This window comes from Dryobates pubescens, chromosome 2, assembly GCF_014839835.1.
Source record: "Dryobates pubescens isolate bDryPub1 chromosome 2, bDryPub1.pri, whole genome shotgun sequence".
NCBI classification, from domain to species: domain Eukaryota; kingdom Metazoa; phylum Chordata; class Aves; order Piciformes; family Picidae; genus Dryobates; species Dryobates pubescens.
In genome coordinates, this window is record NC_071613.1 from 15,728,044 (window position 1) to 15,751,473 (window position 23,430).

General features: G+C 51.7%; 1 protein-coding gene across 1 annotated transcript; it reads right to left on the reverse strand.

The window, feature by feature from the left end:
• Positions 1–398: 398 nt before the first annotated feature.
• Positions 399–23,430, reverse strand: CST7 (cystatin F). Its single transcript, XM_054169025.1, has 5 exons — positions 23,383–23,430; positions 3,973–4,024; positions 3,282–3,487; positions 1,589–1,705; positions 399–867 (listed from the first exon to the last, which is right to left on the reverse strand). Exons 1-5 carry the CDS (start codon positions 23,428–23,430, stop codon positions 790–792), a joined length of 501 nt encoding a protein of 166 aa, XP_054025000.1. The 3' UTR covers positions 399–789.

The following is a 23,430-nucleotide window of genomic DNA, read 5'->3' on the forward strand; positions in this document are numbered from 1 at the left end:
TTAGACTGGAGATCAGGAAGAAATCCTTTCCAGTGAGGGTGGTGAGACACTGGAACAGGTTGCCCAGGGAGGCTGTGGATGCCCCCTCCCTGGAGGTGTTCAAGGCCAGGCTGGATGAGGCCTTGAGCAACCTGGGCTGGTGGCAGGTGTCCCTGCCCATGGCAGGGGGGTTGGAACTAGGTGATGCTTAAGGTGCCTTCAACCTAAGCCATTGTATGATTCTATGACAGATCTGAGCTGACAACATGATCTTGAAGAAAGAACAACTTGACCTCCCACGTTGCTGACACTGATGGCTAACCTTTTCTCTAGCACTGGAGACTCTTTAAGACTTGGGAGTGTATATCCTCAGGCAAGCTACCCCTGTGCTGTGAAGCTCTCCTCAGTGTTGCAGCTCCATGTGCTGTGCTTTAGCCTTGTTCATGTCATAGCTGCCTGAAGATTCATCACTGAGTAACACGAGTCCACCACTGCTTCCTAGGTGTGTTCACACTGCTTTGGGCACTCAGCCTCCACAGAATGAATGACAGCATTGGCCTCATCTGCACTTTAGTTTGGGGGAAAAACACAGATACACAGCTGGACAGCAAGAAATTCAGGCAAGGCAGAGCTTTGTCACTTTGGAGCATCTTTCTCAGGGAGAAGAGCAGCCATGAGCTCTGAGAGGAGAGCTCTGGGGAGATCCTGTGCAGCTCTTCCTCACTTCAGTTTTGGCCTCAACAGTCCAAGCAAGGGAAAACTCATGATGGTAGATCTCATGTGAGTCAGGTTCCCATGGGGCAAGGTGAATCAGTAACAGAGAGCAACAGGAACACGAGCTGTGTGTAACCAAGGTGTTATCCAGACCTCAAAATAGCATCTCAGCATCTGCAAATAAAAGGGGGATTAGTGATGAAGATTAGGTGGCTGCTGGTTTGGGCTCAGCATTTAGGTCCATGCTGGGGCAGGAGAGAACAACATCTTGTTGTCTGCCCCCTTGGTCCTAGGAAAAGATGCTGTTTGCTACGTAGCCACATCTGAGTGGGAAAGCTCACCTGGAGTACTGGATGGACATAAGTCAGAGGAAGGGAGCTTTAGGCTGGATGTTAGGAAGAAATTCTTTGCAGTGAGGGTGGTGAGACACTGGAACAGGTTGCCCAGGGAGGCTGTGGATGCCCTCTCCCTGGAGGTGTTCAAGGCCAGGTTGGACAGGGCCTTGAGCAACCTGAGCTAGTGGAAGGTGTCCCTGTCCATGGCAGGGGAGTTGGAACTAGATGGTCTTTAAGATCCCTTCCAACCCAACCCATTCCATGATTAAGTATTCCCCTCACCCAGGAGCTCTCTCCATTTAGCACCTGCTCTGTTTGTGCAGGTTTTACCCAGGAGTGGGGGGTAGGTGGCTGTGGATGGTTCACCTCCTTGCAGAAAGAAGCTGGCCTTGGGTGCACGAGAGGTGCAGCGCTGCTCACACCCTGCCTCACCCCGGCTGACTGTGCAGAAGAGGCTTGCACATCTGTGGGGGCATGGCAGAGCTGCTCTGAAGGGTGACCTAGAGATGGCCAAGAATCACCTGTAGTTCCTGGGTACCCCAAAGGAGTTGGACACATACCTGTTGGAGGTTCTTCTTCTTCTGGAAGTGGCAGCTGTCCAGGTTGGAGCGCTCCCTCTTCTTGCACACAGTGCGGCCAATGTCCACGTGGAGCATGTACCTCAGCCCTCTGACAACCTGGAGGAAGCAGTGGCCCCCTTTAAAGCAGGGCCAGGGGAAAGGGTTGCCAACATTTTGGCTAAAAAAAAAAACAATCCAGTGCTACAGCTGTGACTTGTGTGTGGTGCTGTGGATTGAAGTGCTGCGGCCTGCACCCGGGTCAGAAAGACCCCGTGAATGCTCCAGGCTTGGGGCAGAGTTGCTGAGAAGTGGCCTGACAGAGAAAGACCTGTTGGGGGTGTGTGTGGGGGGGTATGTGTGTTGTAAAGCCAGCTGAACATGAGCCAGCAGTGTGCCCAGGTGGCCAAGGCCAACAGCATCCTGACCTGGATCAGGAACGGTGTGGCCAGAAGGAGGAGGGAAGGGATTGCTGCCCTGCACTCGGCACTGGTGAGGCCACAGCTTGAATCCTGGGGTCAGTTTTGGGGCTCTCACTACAAGAAAGACATTGAGGTGCTGGAGTGTGTCCAGAGAAGTGCAGCAAAGCTGGTGAAGGGTGTGGAGAACAGGGCTGGGGAGGAGCAGCTGAGGGACCTGGGGTTGTTTAGTGTAGAGAAGAGGAAAGCGAAGGAAGACCTCACTGCTCTCTACAGCTCCCTGAAAGGAGGTTGGAGTGAGGTGGAGGTTGGTCTCTTCTCTCTATTAACAAGTGATGGGACAGGAGGAATAGCCTCAAGTTGCAGCAGGGGAGGTTTAGGTTGGAGATTAGAAGGAACTTCTGCACTGAAAGGATTCTCAAAGGCTGGAACAGACTCCCCAAAGAGGTGTTGGAATCCTCATCCCTGGGGGTGTTTAAAAGATGCAGAGGGACATGGTGCTGAGGGACACGGTTTCACACCAGACTTGGTAGAGTTAGGTACTGGTTGGACTTGATGATCTGAAAGGTGTCTTCCCACTGAAATGAAGGAGTAGAATAGAATAGAATAGAATAGAATAGAATATGAATAAACCAGGTTGGAAGAGACCTTCAAGATCATTGCATCCAACCTATCATCCAACACCACCTAATCAACTAACCCATGGCACCAAGCACCCCATCAAGTCTCCTCCCGAACACCTCCAGTGATGGTGACTCCACCACCTCCCTGGGCAGCACATTCCAATGGGCAATCACTCTCTCTGTGTAGAACTTCTTCCTAACCTCCAGCCTAAACCTCCCCTGGTGCAGCCTGAGAATGTGTCCTCTTGTTCTGGTGCTGGCTGCCTGGGAGAAGAGACCAAGATCCACCTGGCTACAACCTCCCTTCAGGTAGTTGTAGAGAGCAATAAGGTCTCCCCTGAGCCTCCTCTTCTGCAGGCTAAGCAACCCCAGCTGCCTCAGCCTCTCCTCATAGGGCTGTGTTCCAAACCCCTCACCAACTTTGTTGCCCTTCTCTGGACATGCCCCAGCAAGTCAACCTCCTTCCTTAACTGAGGGGCCCAGAATTGCCCCAGTGCAGAGCAGTGGGTTGGGACAGAGGGACGGGTGCTGGTTATCTTTGGGCACGCACAGCAATCCTGAGGGGGATCGAGGCTCTCATGTCGTGGGGACCCTGCAGGAAGGGCCAATTGCTAAATGGTTTGGAGGACCATCAGAAGTCTGGGCTTTTCTTACCTGTACCATGGCTGTTTTAATTTGGGATTCCTTGAAGAGAAAGAGGTCGTTGGAGCTGTTGTTGTATCTGTAAACTCCCAAGCGAGCTGCCCTGCGGACACCGGGGTTGTCGGTGCCCATCGGGACAGGGGAGCCAGGCTTCATGGTTGAATGAGGTGGGGGGACAGATGCAGCTGAAACGACACAAAAAGGTGAGTACAACACATCTCAGGTGCCTGAAGTGGTGGAAGCCTCAGCCCCCTGAACAAATGCTAAACCTCCTTGCTTCCTCGCTATGCTCTCATCCCTTTTCCTCTCTGTGTTTCAAATGGTGAAACGATCCTGGAGAATGATGTACCAAGATGCTGCAAGGAGTGATAGAAGACCTCAAATTGACTTTGAAGAAGCCAAAGCACAATGAAATATTATTTAGAATGTCTCCAAAGAGTGGGCAGGCATTGGAACAAGGCTGCCTAGGAAGGTGGTGGAGCCACTGTCTCTGGAGGTGTTGAAGAAACCTGTGGAGGTGGCATCTGGGGACATGGTTTAATGGCCAGGGTGGCCTTAGGCTGTCAGTTGGACTCAGAAGTCTTTGCCAACTGAAACAGTTCTGTGGTTCCAAACACTCACAGACTGAACTGCTGCAATGCACTGCAGGAACAACAAAGCTCCTGAGAGGCTTGATGTGTCCCCTGGATGGTGGTGTGCTTACTCTGTGATGGGAGGACAAATGAGGGCTTGGGAATATTTAGAACCTGTCCTTCCTGGGGGCCAAAAACCCAGGAATTCACAGCTTCACAGAATGGTAGGGCTTGGAATGGAGCTCTGGAGTTAGAGAGTCCAACCCCCTGCCAAGCCAGGTTCACCTAGAGAAGGTCACACAGGAACACGTCCAGGGGGGGTTTGAATGTCTCCACAGATGGAGACTCCACCACCCCTCTGGGATGTGGTTTAATGGCCATGGTGGTCTTAGGTTGATGGTTGGACTTGATGATCTTACAGGTCTTTTCCAACCAAACCAATTCTGTGGCACAATTCCCAGCTGATAGAAGGCCTGAGTTTGAGCATGGTTGTAAAGCTTGCTCATGCTGTGGAGAGCACAGAATAATTCTGATAACAAATCAAACACTGGCTGGCAGAGCCCTGCTGCTCTTGCCTGGCATGCCAAGGCTTTCTTGCAGGCTTTAAGTCTTTCTCACCCTCTCTTGATCCTCTGATGGCATCTCCAGAGTTTTATTTTAGGGAGATTTAGGTGGGGATAAAATTGAGGGAAAGATCTTTAAACAGGCTGGCAGAGAACGTGGTGTCCCTGTTCTCCAGCTGGGTGGGGAAAGGGCCTGGGGCAGAACTTGGACTGGCTCCCCACCATCCTACAGAACAGGCTGCTTTGGGTGCTGAACTGCTCTTTCTCTGACCCAGCTGCCAAGGAACATTTTGTTGTCACAGCTGTGAAGTACAGGAACAAGGTGTGTAGGAAATGGAGACTCAGGGGGAACCATAGAATGGGTTGATTTGGAAGGGACCTTGAAGATCATCTAGGTAGAATCCCCCTGCCATGGGCAGGGAGACCTTCCACTACAGCAGGTGGCTGGAGGCCCTGTCCAACCTGGCCTTGAACACTTTCAGGGAAGGGGCATCCACAGCCTCCCTGGGCAGCCTGTTCCAGTGTCTCACCACCCTCACTGGAAAGAATTCTGCACTGAAAGGTTTCTCAAAGACTGGAACAGGCTCCCCAGGGAGGTGGTTGAATCCCCATCCCTGGAGGTGTTGAAAAGAGGCAGAACTGTGGTGCTGAGGGACATGGTCTAGCATGGTCTAGGTAATGGTTGGACTTGGTGACCTTTAAGGTCTTCTCCAACTGAAGTGATTCTCTGCCTGTTAGGAAGCAAGCAAGGGCTGCTCCTGCAGAGATGCAGAGACTTTGTTGCTTTGCTCAGTGAGGAATAATCTGGGGGCCCAGTTCCTGCAGGGGGAGAGAGCAGCCCTGGGGATGCTGTCTGGCAGCCTGCAGTGAGGTATATAGGTAGATTGCATCAGGTTGCTTTCCTTTAGCATGAGGTGCTTTCAGAACCTCCTCCCCACGCTCAGAAGCAAGCCTGGACCTTATCTTCACAGTTCAGCCACCACAGAGTTCCTGCATGCCTCTGCAACCCCCAAAGGAAACCACAGCTGAAATAAAAAGCTGCTTGGCTAACCCAATGCCATCCCTGAGCACTTTGCTCCGTGTGGGAGCCACAGCAAGACTGGCACAGAGCTAAAAGCTGCCGAGAGAAAACGCTCCTGCCTGTAGCTTCCATTCTCCAGCCTTGGCAGGCAGCTGCAGCCAGGGCTTGCTTTGCTCAGCAGAGAAAGGAAGGGAAGCAGACAGTCATGTTGTGTTGAAGTCAACTCACTGGCACTCAAATGTCCAGTGCCTGAAGGGGGCCTATAAGAAAGCTGGGGAGGGACTTCTTCCAAGGGCTTGTAGTGATAGGACAAGAGGGAAGCGGGGAGATGTAGACTGGAGGTTAGGAAGAAACTCTTCCCAGTGAGGGTGGTGAGACACTGGAACAGGTTGCCCAGGGAGGTCATAGATGCCCCCTCCCTGGAACTGTTCAATTAAAGGTTGTACAGGGCTTGAGCAACCTGGTGTAGTGGAAGGTGTCCCTGCCCAAGGCAGGGGGGTTGGAACTAAGTGATCTTTAAGTTCCTTTCCAACCCAAACTGTTCTATGATTCCATGATCTGTACTTAGCAGTCAGATTGTACCCATGGTCTTTACATGTAATGATCAAGGTCATACAGAGTTCAAACACTGGCAAAATAGAGTAGACCCAGAAGCTGACTTCAATGTCCTCAGATGATGCCCCTGGACAACAGGGTCCACTCGAAGGGGAGACATAGAATTGTTTCAGTTGGAAAAGACCTCTAAGTCCAGCTGTCAACCCAACACCACCATGGCCATTGAACCATATCCCAGAGTGCCATAGCCCCACCTTTTTGAACACCTCCCAGGATGGTGACTCCACCACCTCCCTGAGCAGCCTTCCCAGTCTCTGACCAATCTTGCCATAAAGAAATTTTTCCTGATACCCAACCTAAACCTTCCCTGGCACAGTTTCAGACCATTTCCTCTCATTCTATGACCTAATGCTAGAGAGAGAAGAGACCAAGCCCCACCTCACTTCAACCTCCTTTCAGGGAGTTCTGGAGAGCAATGAGGTCTCCCCTCAGCCTCCTCTACTCCAGACTAACCATCCCTGGTTCCCTCAGCTGCCCCTCACAGGACAGTGGTTGGATTTGCAGCTGCAGTCTGAACCCTGCAGCTGGAGAAGGGCTGTTTCTTGCCAGCAGCCTCCCACACTCACAACACCTAAAGCCCAAAGGAAGCCAAAATGCTTTTCCACTCTTACCACCTGAAGTCCTGGTGACGCTCCAGAGTGCTAAGCAGCAAAGAGCAGTGAAGCTGCAGGTGAAGCTGCCTGCCATCTCCACCACCTCAGGAGTGAGCCAGTGAGAGGAGTGACCCCCCCTGCTTCCTGCTGGGCCAGATCTGCCTCTTGGGGTGCTCTTATTGGCCGGCAGGAGAGGAGAAAACGTCACCCTAAAACCCCATGAATCATCGCAGCTCTGATGCGGCCTTTGTCTCCTGCTGATGACCACGTTCCTTGAAGCCCGACCGCAAAGCTCTAGCTTGGTGATAGCAGCACCACTTCTGCATCAGACAAGGGACTTCTGCTTCCTGGCCCTCGGGGGCTGTGCCAGCGGCACAGGCAGATGTGTGATGTAGCAGCGAGCAGTGGGGTGGGGGTGAGAACAGCCCTGTGACCTGCAGCCTGTGCGGCAAGACTCCTGGGGAAACAGCCCCTGAGAAGGGGGCAGTGAGCCCTGGGGATGGAGTTCTGGGCTTAGATGGGTGGCTGTGTGCTGAGAAGCCTGGCAGAGAAGTTGGGGCCAGTGTCTTGTTTCACCTTCTATTTTCTTTCTTTCTTTCTTTCTTTCTTCCTTTCCTCCTTCCTTTCTTTCTTCCTTCCTGCCTGCCTGCCTGCCTTCCTTCCTTCCTCTTTTTTTATTTCTTTCTTCCTTTCCTCCTTCCTTCCTTTCTTTCCTCCTTCCTTCCTTCCTCTTTTTTCTTTCTTTCTCTCTTTCTCTTTCTCTTTTTCTCTCTTTCTTTCTTTCTTTCTTTCCTTCTTTCCTTCCTTCTTTCCTTCTTTCCTTCCTTCTTTCCTCCCTTCTTTCTTTCTTTCTTTCTTTCTTTCTTTCTTTCTTTCTTTCTTTCTTTCCTTCTTTCTTTCTTTCTTTCTTTCTTTCTTTCTTTCTTTCTTTCTTTCTTTTTTCTTTCTTTCTTTCTTTCTGTCTTTCTTTCTTTCTTTCTTTCTTTCTGTCTTTCATTCTTTCTCTCTGTCATTCATTCTTTCTTTCTTTCTCTTTCTTTCCCTTCCTTCCTTTTTACTTTCCCCTGAGAGTTCTGGGCCTCAGTGGTGTCAGGTGGGCAGAAAGGTTGCCTGTCACTTGCCCCAGCAATGAACACTCCTCCTTCCTGAGCAAAAGCATCTTATAACCTGAAGGAGAGTGCTGGTGCAGGACAGTGTGGGTGCTGCAGAAGAACCTGGATTTCTTGTAGGGAGGGATGAGGTAAACCTTCAGTTGAAATGTCCCTGCATGAAGGAATGGGGCAAGCATGGTGAGTCACATCTAACATCAGACCTGCTTGTGCAGACCACCTGAATCAGACCCCAAAGCCTGTGGAAAACAGTGAGAGAGAGAATGAGAGAAGCCCTACTGGGAGGTTTATAACCTTTCCTCCTCCACTTTCTTTTTAAGCTGTCACAGAGGTTTGTCCTTGAACTGTGGCTCAGGCAGGGACTGAATCAAGCATCATCAGCCCTCCCTTTCTCCTCAAGAGTTGTACTCTGCAGTTCTGACCCCACTGAGAGATTCTGGCAGGGGGGGTAGTGTTTTTGTGAGCCTAGAGTTGAATTCATCATACAAGAAAGGGGTGGTTGGAACCCTTGTCACCAGAGCTAAACACATCTCTTGTGTGTTGCAGCAGTCTGTTTGTCATCCTGCCACATGATGCTTCAGAACAGAGCTTACTACAGGACCTCCATCTCTCCTCTCTTTGCTTCTTGGTGAGCTCACAGCCTTTTGATCTGAGTCAAGAGGGTGCCAGGCTGAGGGATCTGGGGGGGATCTTTCTAAAGCACAGCTTCTTTCCTTGCCTCAGGCTGCTCCAGGGGAGATTTAGGTTGGAGATCAGAAGAAACTTCTGGGCTGAAAGGGTTCTCAAAGAGTGGAAGAGTCTCCTCACAGAGGTGGTTGAATCCCCATCCACAGAGGTGTTTAAGAGTCAGAGATGTGGTGCTGAGGGACATGGTTTAACACCAGCCCCTGGCAGAGTTAGAGAATGGTTGGCCTCTGTGATCTTAAATGATTTTATGATTGTGAAACAGGTGCCTTGGGACAGCACTAGCAGCCCTTTGGTGGGGTTTGGTGTGAGGGGAGAAGATGACTAATGAAGCCAGAGAGGTTGGTGAGGTGCACAGAGCCGGGTGGGGGGAGGGCTGAGTGCCAGAGCTGTAAGACCACCTTCCGTAGCTGTTGGCACTAGAGGGCACCAGAAGGTAATTCACGGCGCTGGAGCCCGGGCTGCTTGGTCCGGGCACCCGCCGAGCATCTTGAGCAGCTGCTGTCGCAGCGCCTCTGCCCAGATGCCAAAGGCAAGTGCAAACCTCACGCAGAGCAGAGCTGTCCCCAGTGGCTACAGACCCTGGGGGTTTTGGTCCTGTTTCACAGAACATCTGAACGTCTTCCCAGCTCCCCGTGCTAAAGCAGAGTCACCCACATCAGGCTGCACAGGAGCACGCCCAGCTTGTTTGGATTCAAACAGTAACAAGACCCAAACATTCAAACCCAGCTTTTATTAGCCTTAAAGCCAAGATGTGCTCATATTCCCCTTTCCTACTGAAGCAGCAAAACCCACAGTACCTGAAGACTGATCTTCATTACATCTGATGAATGAGGTGAAGTTCTTCAGCATCACTTTCTGCCCCTGATTTCCTGCATCAGGTAGAGCTCTTCAGCATCACTTTTTGCTCCTGTTTTGGTGCATGAGGTGGAGCTCTTCAGCATCACTTTTTGCCCCTGATTTCCTGCACCAGGTAGAGCTCTTCAGCATCACTTTTTACTCCTGATTTGGTGCATCAGGTAGAGCTCTTCAGCATCACTTTCTGCCCCTGATTTGCTGCATCAGGTAGAGCTCTTCAGCATCACTTTTTGCTCCTGTTTTGGTGCATGAGGTGGAGCTCTTCAGCATCACTTTTTGCCCCTGATTTCCTGCACCAGGTAGAGCTCTTCAGCATCACTTTTTACTCCTGATTTGGTGCATCAGGTAGAGCTCTTCAGCATCACTTTTTGCTCCTCATTTCCTGCATCAGGTAGAGCTCTTCAGCATCACTTTTTGCCCCTGATTTGCTGCATCAGGTAGAGCTCTTGAGCATCACTCTTTGCTCCTGATTTGCTACATCAGGTAGAGCTCTTGAGCATCACTCTTTGCTCCTCATTTCCTGCACCAGGTAGAGCTCTTCAGCATCACTTTCTGCCCCTGATTTCCTGCATCAGGTAGAACTTTTCAGCATCACTTTTTGCCCCTGATTTACTGCATCAGGTAGAGCTCTTCAGCATCACTTTTTGCTCCTGATTTGCTGCATGAGGTAGAGCTTTTCAGCATCACTCTTTGCTCCTGATTTCCTGCATCAGGTACAGCTCTTGAGCATCATGTTTTGTTCCTGACATTCAAGGCAGAGCTTCTGCCACACAGCACAACCCAGCAGTCTCCACCATGGCTTCCTGAAGTAATGCCAGTGGGGTGTGCAGGAGGATGTGTTGCAATGACACTCCTGTAAATCTAATCAGCATCTAGCTCTGCGACTCCAACCTTTCATTTTCATTTCTGACTCCCCTTTTGCACTTCATGGATCAGTGGGGGACTGGAAGAAAAACTGATCTCATTAACTTTTTGCAGGGACTTGGAGGATGAGTGGAGTGTGTTCAAATCATGCTTTCCAAAGTTTTAATTGAGGCACATTTACCAGTGTCAAGAGTTGGGCCTTTTTGCCTTTAGTCTTTTTATTTCCAGGGCAGCCAATGTAGTTCCCTTTGCATTAATGAAGGATGTGCCAAGAAGAGGCTTTTTTGCCTCTCAGCCACAACCACCCCATGCAGTGCTACAGGCTGGGGTCAGAGTGGCTGGAGAGCAGCCAGGCAGAAAGGGACCTGGGGGTGCTGGTTGACAGCAGCTGAACATGAGCCATCAGTATGCCCAGGTGGCCAAGAAGGCCAACGGCATCCTGGCCTGTATCAGGAATAGTGTGGCCAGCAGGAGCAGGGAAGTCATTGTGCCCTGGACTCAGCACTGGTTAGGCCACACCTTGAGTCCTGTGTCCAGTTCTGGGCTCCTCAGTTTAAGAAGGACATTGAGACACTGTCCAGAGAAGGGCAACGAGGCTGGGGAAGGGTCTGGAGCACAGCCCTGTGAGGAGAGGCTGAGGGAGCTGGGGTTGCTTAGCCTGGAGAAGAGGAGGCTCAGGGGAGACCTTATTGTAGCCAGGAGGGGATTGGTGTCTTTTCCCAGGCAACCAGCTCCAGAACAAGAGGACACAGTCTCAAGCTGTGCCAGGGGAGGTTTAGGATGGAGGTGAGGAGAAAGTTTTTCCCAGCAAGAGAGATTGGCCACTGGAATGAGCTGCCCAGGGAGGTGGTGGAGTCGCCATCCCTGGAGGTGTTCAAGAGGGGATTGGATGTGGCACTTGGTGCCATGGTTTAGTTGTCAGGAGGTGTTGGGTGACAGGTTGGACTTGATGATCTTTGAGGTCTTTTTCCAACCTTATTGATTTTATGACAGATAGAAAGAGTTAGAGCTGTTCAGCCTGGGGAAGTGAAGGCTCTGGGCAGACCTTGTAGCAGCCTTCCAGTATTTGAAGAGGGCCTACAGGAGTGCTAGGGGGACACTATTTAGAGGGGCATGTAATGAGAGGATGAGGGGCAGTGGTTTTAGACTGGAGCAGGGTAGGTTTAGGTTGGACATTTGGAAGAAGCTCTTCACAATGAGGGCAGTGAAATGCTGGAACAGGTTGCCCAGAGAGGTGGGGGAGGCCCCGTCCCTGGAGACATTCAAGGTCATGCTTGATGGGGTCCTGAGCAACCTGATCTAGTTACAGATGTCCCTGCTCACTACTGGGGGGTTTGGACAAGATGACTTTTGGGGGTCCCTTCCAGCCCAGTGCTTTCTGTGATTCTGTCTTCATCTTGGCAGAAGCTGTGTGGAGGCAAGCGCAGGGCAGGGGGAGGTGGATCGGTGTTGCAACGTGAGCCTGCGTCTGCAATGCAGTGTGTGCTGCAGGGCTGCCAGGAGGGGGGAAGACAAAGCTCTGCTCTCCAGTGCTGTGCTGGAGAATCCCATTCACAACTACTCGCAGCTTCTCCATCTGGCAGGTGCCCAGGTACTCAGCACTGCTGAGATTAGGATCTGAGAGCCCTAAGATGCCTCTGCTGTGCCGTGTCCCCTTTTGGCACCGCTGCCAGTTCTTACCTGTGAGGAGCAACCATGAACTGTTTTGAGAGGAGGCTGAGCTATGATTTCATAGTGGTGGCAACCTTAATGTGTGCAAAATGCACCCCTGGGCTAGGAGGAAGGTGTTGAAGGTGTTCTTCTGCAGAGAGCAGAGAATGGTTGTGTGCTGAATCTGATCTAAATCAAGCACATCAACACCCTAGGCAGGGCCATAGCTATGTGCTGCCCCTCTCCTGTGAGGGATACTTGTGGGTGCCCAGGCTCAAGGCAGCAAATGAAGTCCCCCTTCCCTTTCCACCCACCCTGCATCTCCCTGCAGTTCAGGCAGAGGCCAGAAAAGCCATACAAGTGTTACCTGCTGAAATCCATCCCTGCAAAGGGTGCTCCAGTCAGTTCTACAGCAACAAAAGTGAGGAATCAGTCACGGGTTAATTACCTGCCGAAAATGCCACAGGAGCTGTTTCACTGCAACTCTCATTCCTTTCTTGCTGCTCCCCCTGAAAGGTGGAAAAGCATTTTCCCTGCATTCAGCTTCTTTTTCCCTTTAACAGCAGATAATCAGCTTAATAGAGAAGAGATTGTTCTTTCAACACACCAGAGCTGTAATGGAGAGAAATCACAGAGTCATTAAGGCTGGAAAAGACCTTTGAGATCATTGAGTCTAACCCTAATCCAACTACCCTTACCACTGAGCTATATAATGAAGCAGCAAATCTACCCCCCTCTTGAACAGCTCCAGGGATGGTGACTCCACCACCTCCCTGGGCAGCCTGTTCCAGTGCCTGACCACTCCTGCAGGAAAGAAACTTTTCCTAATATCCAGCCTAAACTTCCCCTAGCACAACTTCAGCTCATTTCCTGTTGTCCTATTGCTTGGGAAAGAGACCAACCCCAGCCTCGCTCCAACCTCCTTTCAGGTAGTTGTAGAGGGCAATAAGATCTCCCATTAGCCTTCTCTTCCCCAGACTAAACAAGCCCGGTCCCCTCAGCTGCTCCTTGCATGCCATGCCCTCCAAACCCCTCGCCAGTCTCCTTGCTCTTCCCTGGACACCCTTCAGGACTTGAGTGGGGAATAAAGAACAAGAAAGTGTGGCTCACATAAGGTGAACCTGTTGGTTCTGCACTTGTGGTGTCTGAAGAGTTGAGGGGAGGGCTGTGTGAAACACCACCTAGTCCATGGGACCAGATGGGATCCATCCTAGGGTGCTGAGAGAGCTGTCAGATGAGCTGGCCAAGCCACTCTCCATCATTTTCCACCAGTTCTGGGCCCCTCAGTTTAAGAAGGACACTGAGACACTTGAACATGTCAAGAGAAGGGCAACAAAGCTGGGGAGGGCTCTGGAGCACAGCCCTGATAGGAGAGGCTGAGGGAGCTGGGGTTGCTTAGCCTGGAGAAGAGGAGGCTCAGGGGAGACCTTCTTGCTCTCTACAACTCCCTGAAGGGAGGTTGTAGACAGGCAGAGGTTGGTCTCTTCTCCCAGGCAAGCAGCACCAGAACAAGAGGAGAGAGTCTCAGGCTGCACCAGGGGAGGTTTAGGCTGGAGGTGAGGAAGAAGATCTACACAGAGAGAGTGATTGCCCATTAGAATGGGCTGCCTGGGGAGGTGGTGGAGTCACCATCACTGGAGGTGTTCGGGAGGGGACTTGATAGGGTGCTTGGTGCCATGGGTTAGTTGATTAGATGGTGTTGGGTGATGGGTTGGACACGATGATCTTGAAGGTCTCTTCCAACCTGGTTTGGTTTGGTCTGGTCTATTCTATTCTATTCTCTTCTATCTTTATCCTGGAAGCCCTGTCAGTGCCACTGCTAACCATGAAGCCATCCTCATTTGGGAGAAACACTTGTCTCCTGTTTCTCCAGCAGCCAGATGAAGCTTGCAGAGAGCTTGAGATTTAGAGATGACTTTTAGGAACTGTCATTTAAACATCTCCCAGCTTTTAGATGCTCTTCAAAAAACCCCACCCATCTATATATATATAATTTCTACAGTCCTTTAGAACTGTTGTATTAAACCAACCCACACAGTGTTGAAAGCTGCTGTTATTAATCTGGAAATGGCCTAAGCTGTACTGTGTGGGAGTGTACCACTGCTTGGTTCACATTACTGCTCAGCACTCGGTGCCCACAGGCATAAATGCAGTGATAAATGGTTGCTTTGGCCTCCTGAAGCTGGAGGGGCCCTGTTATGCTGTTGGAAGTGTTTGGGGGATTGATAGCCTTGTCCAAAAGGCCAGGGGCATTCTGGGGTGCATTAAGAATAGGGTGTCCAGCAGGTCAAGGGAGGGTCTTCTCCTGTTCTACTCTGCCCTCATGAGGCATCAGCTGCAATACTGAACCCATTTCTGGGCTCCCCAGTTCAAAAGAGACAGGGAACTACTGGAGAGAGTCCAGTGGAGGGCCACTAAGATGCAGAGGGGACTGGAGCATCTACCTTATGAAGAGAGACTGAGAGAGCTGGGGCTGTTTAGCCTGGAGAAGGGGAGACTGAGGAGAGATCTTGCTAATATTATCAGTAACTAAAGGGTGAGTGTCAGAAGGATGGAGCCAGACTCTTCTCAGTGGTGTCCAGTGGCAGGACAAGGGGCAATGAGGACTAACTGGAACCAAGGTTCCATGTAAACATAAGGAAGAGCTTTTGCCCTTCCCACTGGACCAGGCTGCCCAGAGGGGTTGTGGAGTCTCCTTCACTGCAGGCATTCCAAACCCAACTGGCTGTGTTCCTGTGTGATTTACTCTGGGTGCTCCTGCTCTAGCAGAAGTGTTGGACTCAATGATCTCCAGAGGTCCCTTCCAACCCCTACCATTCTGTGAATTAGACTTAATAGGCAAAGCCAAGGGTTTTGTGTCTGCCAAAGGCAGGGTACATCAGTGCAAAGAGCATTAGCAGGGTTTGGATGAAGCCTACCGGCTGTAGAGCATAAAGTTAAACAGCTCTCCCATGGGATCTTTCCCAGCCTGGTACCCTCATTTCATGCCTGGTTGTTTCTGATCTCTTTGTGTTGTGCCACTTGCTGAACTGCTCTGATATCCCTCCCCATCTACTTGGCTCTTGTGAGACCCCACCTGGAGTACTGTGTCCAGTTCTGGGGTTCCCAGCACAAGAAGGACTTGGAACTGTTGGAGCAGGTCCAGAGGAGGGCTCATCACAAAGGTGATCAGAGGATTGCAGCACCTCCCCTCTGGGGGGTAGGCTGAGAGAGTTGGGGTTGTTCAGCCTGCAGAAGAAAGTGCTCTGGGGAGACCTTAGAGAAGCTTTGCAGCACTTGAAAGAGGCCTATGAGAAAGCTGGGGAGGGACTTTAGGCAAGGGCTGGTAGTGATAGGATGAAGGGAGGGATGGCTTTGGACTGGAAGAGGGGGGATTTAGACTGGAGATTAGGAAGAAATACTTTACAGTGAAGGACACTGGAAGAGGTTGCCCAGGGAGGTTGTGGATGCCCCCTCCCTGGAGCTGTTCAAGGCCAGGCTGGACAGGGCTTTGAGCACCCTGGACTGGTGGAAGGTGTCCCTCCCCACAGCAGGGGCATTGGAACTGGATGATCTTTCAGGTCCCCTACAACCCAAACCATTCTATGATCTGTACATGACCTGTGTGCTTGGAGAGATGCTGCTGACTTACAGCCTCAGGTTATGGTCTGAGCTCAGTTTGTTCCTGGCTACATCATTAGAAAGAGAGAGAACTTTCCTTTGCTTTTGTATTGCTGCATTTTATTCTGTGCACATTTACAGAGTAATAAATTCAGTCTTCCCCCCCTACCCCTCCCTCCCTCCCTCCCTCCCCCCCCCCCTTCATCTCAGTGTAATTCCTTAGTAATTGCAGTCTCTTTGTTTTTATTGGTAGCAATACCTTAGCTTTGCAAATGGGAGATCTGGGCTCTGCTGGCAGGGTCTGAGGAGAGGCCTGCTTCATAAAAGTGAAAAAATGCATTTGGGAAGGTTTAAATCAGATGGCTGCAGACAACTCTTCCCTTTCCCTGAACATGGCAGAATTCATTCCCCAATAATCCCCAGAGCTGGAGGTGGCCTCTAAAGCTCATCTAGTTTAACCCCTCCTGCCACTCACCTTCATTTCCCCAGAGCAGCTCCTGCTCCTTCCCACCTCCACCCACCTCCATCTCCCCAGAGCACCTCCTGCTCCCTCCACCCTGCACAAACAGTTCCTGCTCCACCACCACCATTTTTGCAGCTTTGAGGTCCCAACCTCAACCCTGACAGTTCTATGACTTCCATGTCAGAGGATTCTCTGAACTGCTGTGGTTTGGAGAGCATAAGAGAAGAGCCTCTCAGAGTAAAGTGATACCTACAGACAAAACAGAAAAGGTTATTTCAAATGGAACTTTCAGCTGGTTCTCAAACAGTCAGGTTAGCAGTTGGATCTCAACTGGTCAGCAGACAGGAAGGCAGAAAGTGCTGGAGAGGCAGCAGCAAAGGCAAAGAATTCTTTGTAAGCTCAACATGACCTCAATGTTCCTTTTCCCCCCTTCAGTAAGTTGTCCCTCCAGAAAGCCTTTCTACCCAACTGGGGACCCACCAGGCCTTTGTCGTCCCCTCCCCCTCCCCACTTCACCTTCCCAAAGCAGCTCCTGCTCCCCCTGCACCCTCCTTCCCCCTGCCTGCCCAGCCCCTGCTCCCCCTGCACCCTCCTCCCCCCTGCCTGCCCAGCTCCTGCTCCCCCTGCACCCTCCTCCCCCCTGCCTGCCCAGCTCCTGCTCCCCCTGCACCCTCCTCCCCGCTGCCTGCCCAGCTCCTGCTCCCCCTGCACCCTCCTTCCCCCTGCCTGCCCAGCTCCTGCTCCCCCTGCACCCTCCTCCCCCCTGCCTGCCCAGCTCCTGCTCCCCCTGCACCCTCCTCCCCCCTGCCTGCCCAGCTCCTGCTCCCCCTGCACCCTCCTCCCCCCTGCCTGCCCAGCTCCTGCTCCCCCTGCACCCTCCTCCCCCCTGCCTGCCCAGCTCCTGCTCCCCCTGCACCCTCCTCCCCCCTGCCTGCCCAGCTCCTGCTCCCCCTGCACCCTCCTCCCCCCTGCCTGCCCAGCTCCTGCTCCCCCTGCACCCTCCTCCCCCCTGCCTGCCCAGCTCCTGCTCCCCCTGCACCCTCCTCCCCCCTGCCTGCCCAGCTCCTCCACCACCATCCATCCCAGAGCCAGGGGCAAGACCCTCAGCCAGCCAAGATACTACCCAGAGGAGCTCAGCCCCAGCCAGCACCAGTGGAGGGGATTGGAGTAGTTGTCAATGAGAGCCCTAACAGCCGGGGGGCCAGCAGGCCCCCCGGCCTTTGGTGTCACCACCACCATCACCCAGTGTGCACCAGTGGCACTCACCTGTGATCAGAGGAGGATCCTCCAGCCCCGAAGGGCTCAGCTTAGGGCTGCTGCCCTTCCTGGGGCCGATTAAATAGGGCAGTGGGTGGGGAGGGCCAAGTGGCCACAGCTGGGGTGGGAGGAGACTCAACAGAGCCCAGGTGCTGTGGGTTTGAGGGGAAAAAGGGGGAAAAAGGGGCAGGTGAGGGATTTTCAGGGTGTCAGGTAATGATAGGACTGGAGAGAATGGAGTAAAACTAGAAATGGGTGGATTCAGATTGGATGTTAGGAAGAAGTTCTTCCCCATGAGGGTGGTGAGAGGCTGGCACAGGTTGCCCAGGGAGGTGCTGGAAGCCTCATCCCTGGAGGTGTTTTCAGCCAGGCTGGATGTGGCTGTGAGCAACCTGCTGTAGTGTGAGGTGTCCCTGCCCATGGCAGGGGGCTTGGAACTGGATGGTCCTTGAGGTCCCTTCCAGCCCTGACAATTCTGTGACTCTATGACACTTTGATGTGTCCCCATGGAGAACAATGAACTCCCAAACCTCACTCTGACCCACATGCAGCAGAGGGCATCCATCTGACCATCACAATGAGCAACCTTCCAGAGAAACTCTGGGCAATCTCCATCCCCATTTCACTGCAGGATCATCAGAATGGAGACAAATAAATCATCTCAAAACAAACAGGCAGACACAAAAGCAGGTCTTGAAGTATCAGCAGCTTTGAAATGAATGTTTGGGAAGGCTCTGTGCTGACTTTTGATGACTGCTGCCTCTCCCAAAGTTTAGCTCTAAGAGCTGAATCTTTTATGGTGCATTGCAAGGAAGATAAACCACAGTTATTGCCACTGCAGTTTGGCTTCTATACCCTGAATGAAAATGCCTGTTCTGTCACTGCCATATGCTGTACCCAAAGGGGTGAGTTTGTAACTACCAGTCAATAAAGTCCTTTCTAAGTTTGCATGGTAATAGACCTAAAGGAAGTCATTTTTACTCACTAGTTCTATAGTACCTCTTAAAATAGTAGCATTGTAGGATTGTTTTGGCTGGGCAAGAGCTTTAAGATCATCAAGTGCAACCATTCTCTAACTCTGCCAAGTCTGATGCTAAACTGTGTCCCTCAGCACCACATCTCTGCAGCTTGGAAACACCTCCAGGGATGGGGATTCAGCCAGTGTTTGAGAACCCTTTCAGTCAAGAAGTTTCTTCTAATCTCCAACCTAAACCTCCCCTGGTGCAACTCTAGGCCTTTTGTCCTGTCACTTGTTACTAGGGGAAAAAAAGACCCATGCCCATATGGCTCCAACCTTCTTCCAGGGAGCTGCAGAGAGCAATGAGGTCTCTCCTCAGCCTCCTCTTCTCCAAACTCAATATCCCAGTTCCCTCAGCTGCTCCTCACCAGCCCTGCTCTCCAGACCCTTCACCAGCTTTGTTGCCCTTCTCTGGACCTGCTCCAGCACCTCAGTGTCTTTCTTGGAGGGAGGGCACCAAAACTGAACCTAATCCCCAAGGTGTGACCTTGAGGACACCCTTCCCCGGTCCTTCTGGCCGCACTATTCCTGATCCAGCCCGGGATGCTGTTGGCCCTCTCACACCTGGGCACACACTGCTGGCTCATCTTCAGCCCACCACTGGTAATGTCAGTGGTCAGGCACATACTGGGGGTCACTGAAATGGAGAGATCTGTTTGCTTGCAGATCACACTGCTCACTCCCTAACACTGTTCCCTGGCAGCAGATTCTGCAGTGTCCCCAAAGATCGAGCCAGCTCCAGGTGGTAGTTCGTCTGGGACAGTCACTTGTGCCATGGCATGGGGACAGCACTAGCAGTTCAGCAGAGGGACTTTGCCTGGGGGTGGGTTTCTATCCATGCACAATGTTGGATGCATGGTGGCAGGAATGCTTCCTGTAGGGCCCCTGCTGTCAGTGCTGCTTTGGGCAGTATCCAGGGAGCCATAAAGTGTAGAATGTGAGAATGTCAGCGCTCTGCTGCTGGTGAGCACTTAGCCCTGCTTTTCAAGAGGGGTACTGAACTGAGGGGAGGAGAATATGAAGTCTTTTCCAGCTCACTTGGGCCACAAATGAGCCCTTTAGCAAGGGTAAAGTGGGGCACAGAGAATTGCTGCTGCTTGGGAAGAGCCTTGAACAACCTGCTCCAGTGGAAGGTGTCCCTGGCCATGGCAGGGGGGTTGGAATGATCTTTAAGATCCTTTCCAACCCAAACCATTCTAAGATTCTACTGTCTGGGAAACTGCCTGTAATGATTGTGCTTAGACAGCTCCATCTCATTAGGGTGGGGAGTCTAAAGGGACACTTCATTCCTGCAACAGAGGTGGTCCACAGCCCAAATGATGTGACTGATGCTAAAATGCTAATCCCACACCTGCTCTGGTGATGGATGCTCCAGCCTTGCCCCAGGCATCCTCTATTACTAGTGGAGAGAATAGGGGTGCCTCCAGACTCATGCCTTTTCTATGGCTTGTTCTTGAAAGGTCCCTTCCTGGTACCTTGAAAGGTCCCTGGTGACATCTGAAAGCAGACTTGGTGTGGCCTTGGGCAGCCTGATCTAGTTGGAGGTGTCCCTGCTCACTGCAAGGGAGGCTGAACAACATGATCTTTGAGGGTCCCTTCCAACCAGATGCATGCTGTGATTCTCTGCCTGGAGAGGGCATGGAAAAGGAAACCTGCCTCAGGGCTCACATCTTGAGTATCTCCGGTTTCCACATTGCATTTGGAAGTCACACTGGTGAGGTGAACAGTGACACAGAGCTCTTGATTCAGACAGTCCTGGGGTAAAACAAGTCCTAGGATGCATGCAGGCACCCATAGGGGTGTGAGAGTATGGTCAGGAGATTTCAGGCTCACAGAATGTTAGGGGTTGGAAGGGACCTCCAGAGATCATCCAGTCCAACCCCTCTGCCAGAGCAGGACCACAGAATCCAGCACAGGTCACACAGGAACACATCCAGATGGGGCTGGAAAGTCTCCACAACCTCTCTGGGCAGCCTGCTCCAGGGCTCTGTAACCCTCACAGTGCAGAAGTTCCTCCTCATGTTGAGGTGGAGCCTCCTGTGGTGTAATTGAGATGTTCAGAGCAGAGCTGAGCATGGAGACACTGATGCAAGCACAGCAGTCTGTGTGGTCAGGGATGGGTCTCTTGCCCTGCAGACCCTTAGCTCAGCAAGCAATTCTGGGCCATTGCTCTGCTGTAATTAAAGTGAAATGGGAAACTCCTGGGGGTGGTTAAGGTCGGGTGAGAGCTGCTCAGCTGGGGCTGTCAGGAAAGAGCACTGATTCATTAGAGCCTGGGACTGCACCTGGCTGGATGAACATCAAGGGCTGGAACATCCACCTCCCAAGGAAAAGCAGAGAGAGTTGGGGTTGTTTAGCCAGGAGAAGAGGAGGCTTGGGAGAGAATCTCATTTGTGCTGATCAAGATCTGAAAGGAGAGCAGCAAGAGGATGGAGCCAGGCTCTTCTCAGTGCTGTCCAGTGGCAGGACAAGGGGTGATGGTCACAAGCTGGAACACAGGAGGTTCCATGAGAAAAAACATACAAGGGAAAACTTCTTCCCTTTGAGGGTGGCAGAGCACTGGAGCAGGCTGCCAGGAGAGGTTGTGGAGTCTCCTTCCAAACCCCACCTGGATGTGTTCCTGTGTGATTTACTCTGGGTGACCCTGCTCTGGCAGGGGGAGTTGGTCTCTTACCCCTACCCCTCCTGTGATTCAGTGCTCAGAGAAGCAGAACTTGCTTCCATTGGCAGTGAGCCAGTTCTCTGTCTGCAGATAACAAATCTGATGCTCCTGACAACAGGTGGCATGCTGGCACTGTTCTGGGGAGTGAAATACAGGCACAGCCAGCACTGGGCACACCTTTCACACAGGGAGGGGCAAGTCACCTTCCAGGAGAAGGGTGGCTTCATTGCATCAACCTCTGTGGAGCTGTGTTCTGATTCCAGGGGGGCTTTTCCTGCACGAGCACCCCCCCAGAGCTTCACTTTGAGCTGTGATGCCGCCGGAGGTGCAGCAGCAGAAGTCAGAATTACAATGTGCCTGCAGGAAGCTGTGGGAAGAGGAAATGGCCATGAATAAAAACATCAGCTTCTGGCCCAAAGAGACTGCCTTGCAGCCAGCAGGCAAGTCCAGGGGGACAGCAGTGGTTAGTTGGACTCATCGATGGTGGCAGGCAGCTGATCTAAATTCAGCTGTGGTGCAAAGCCGTGGGCAAAGGAAGTGTGAGGGTCAGGAATGTTTGCCAGATAAATAAACAACATTGTTTGGAGTGAAGAAGGTGCACAGAGTCTGCTAGATGTGGGCTGGTGGTGTGGAGAGCAATTTGCTGGAGCAGGAAGTCTGGGGCCTCAAACTGTGACACGAGTGGTGACAATTGACCTGGGTCTTCTCCCAGAGCTGTTTCATCTTGCTGTGCAAAGTCCTGTGATGGGCTCTGGACAGTGGCAGAAACCCTTCTGTTGTGAAGACAGGCTGAGAGAGTTGGAGCTGTTCAGCCTGGAGAAGAGAAGGCTCTGGGGAGACCTTAGAGCAGCCTTCCAGTACATGAAGGGGGCCTACAAGGAACCTGGGGAGGGACTCGTCACAAGGGCTTGTAGTGATAGGATGAGGAATAATGGCTTTGAGCTGGAAGAGGGAGATTTAGACTGGAGATTAGGAAGAGATTCTTTCCAGTAAGGCTGGTGAGACACTGGTACAGGTTGCCCAGGGAGGTTGTGGATGCCCCATCCCTGGAAGTCTTCAAGGTGAGGGCCTTGAGCATCCTGGGCTGATGGGAGGTGTCCTTGCCCATCACAAGGACGGGGTTGGAACTGGATGATCTTTAAGATCCTTTCCAACCTAAACCATTCTATGATGATTCTGTGATTCACCCAAAAATCTTGTAGTGATAGGATGAGGAATAATGGCTTTGAGCTGGAAGAGGGGAGATTTAGACTGGAGATGAGGAAGAGATTCTTTCCAGTGAGGCTGGTGAGACACTGGAACAGGCTGCCCAGGGAGCCTCTGGATGCTCCCTCCCTAGAGGTGTCCAAGGCCAAGTTGGACAGGAACTTGAGAACCAGATGTAGTGGAAGGTGTCCCTGCCATGGCAGGGGAGTTGGAACTAGACATTTATTGAGTCCTTTCCAGCTCAAACTATTCCCTGCTTCTCTGAAGGACCATACCTATTAGGATTTCTACCTGAGGTTTACAATATTTAATGTGGTTCCTCACAGACTATTTTGGGAGCTGTATTAAAGAGATCTTAAAACCATTAGCCAACCCACCAGCTGTTTTTCCTTCATCAGCCTACAAATGATGTCTCCAAAGACCTGGGCTGGTGGGAGGTGTCCTTGCCCATCACAAGGTGGTGGTGGGGTTGGAACTGGATGATCTTTTTCCAACCTAAATCATTCTGTGATGATTCTGTGATTGAGCCAAAAATCTTGGCAAATGTAGTCTGAGCACTCTATCTCCCAAACTTCAATTGAGAGTTCATCTCCTGCACATGCTGTTGGTCCTGGTGTTTGATGCTGCTTGTCTTAGGAGGCCAATGGTTTGCACTGAAAGAAGTGGCCCAGATATGTTCTTTCTGGGAATGGAATTGCAAATGGGTTGTGCTTGTAAAACACCTTGACACTGATTTCCTACAAAGTGACAGCCTTGTCTCATTGTCTGGGTTCATTTGTTGTCTGATGGCTTTTAATAGCAGAGCTCTGAAATCTGATGATTAAGCCCCACCCTCAAAAAAGGGGGGGAAAAAGAAGTTCAGAGCTGTGTCACAGCCTTAACAGGAGCTTCCAAAGGAAGCATGACAAGCAGTATTTGGGAAGGAATTCACACTCTTGGAAGTCTGATGGCAGAGAGTTTCAAACAAAAGGAAATGATTGAAGAGGGGGAAAGAGGGAAGAGTAATCATGGATGACAAAGGCAGTAGCGTCAGACAAGCAGCCACAGTGTCCCTTGTGATACAGGCTGGGCAGGGGCTGCCTTGAGAGCAGCCCTGAAGAAAAGGACTTGGGGGTGCTGGGGGATGAGCCAGCAGTGAGCACTTGCAGCCCAGAGAGCAAATCCCATCCTGGGCTGCATCAAGAGAAGCAGAGCCAGCAGGGCAAGGGAGGGGATTCTCCCCCTCTGCTCCACTCTGGGGAGACCCCACCTGGAGCACTGTGTCCAGTTCTGGAGCCCCTATTCCAGGAAGGATCTGGAGGTGCTGGAAGGTGTCCAGAGAAGGGCCATGAGGATGAGCAGAGGGCTGGAGCTGCTCTGCTGTGGTGTTGGACTGTACCTTGCGGTGCATCACATACACTGTTCTCAGCAGAATTTCTGGCTCCAT

Excerpts from the sequence above, each read along its gene's own strand:
- CST7 (XM_054169025.1), bottom strand. The coding sequence starts at position 23,430 with ATGGAGCCAGAAATTCTGCTGAGAACAGTGTATGTGATGCACCGCAAG. Across the intron at positions 4,025-23,382 it reads TGTATGTGATGCACCGCAAG|GAAGGACAGGTTCTAAATAT; the intron begins GTACAGTCCAAC and ends TTTGGCCCCCAG. Across the intron at positions 3,488-3,972 it reads ATTTGTCCTCCCATCACAGA|ATGTGTTGTACTCACCTTTT; the intron begins GTAAGCACACCA and ends CAGGCACCTGAG.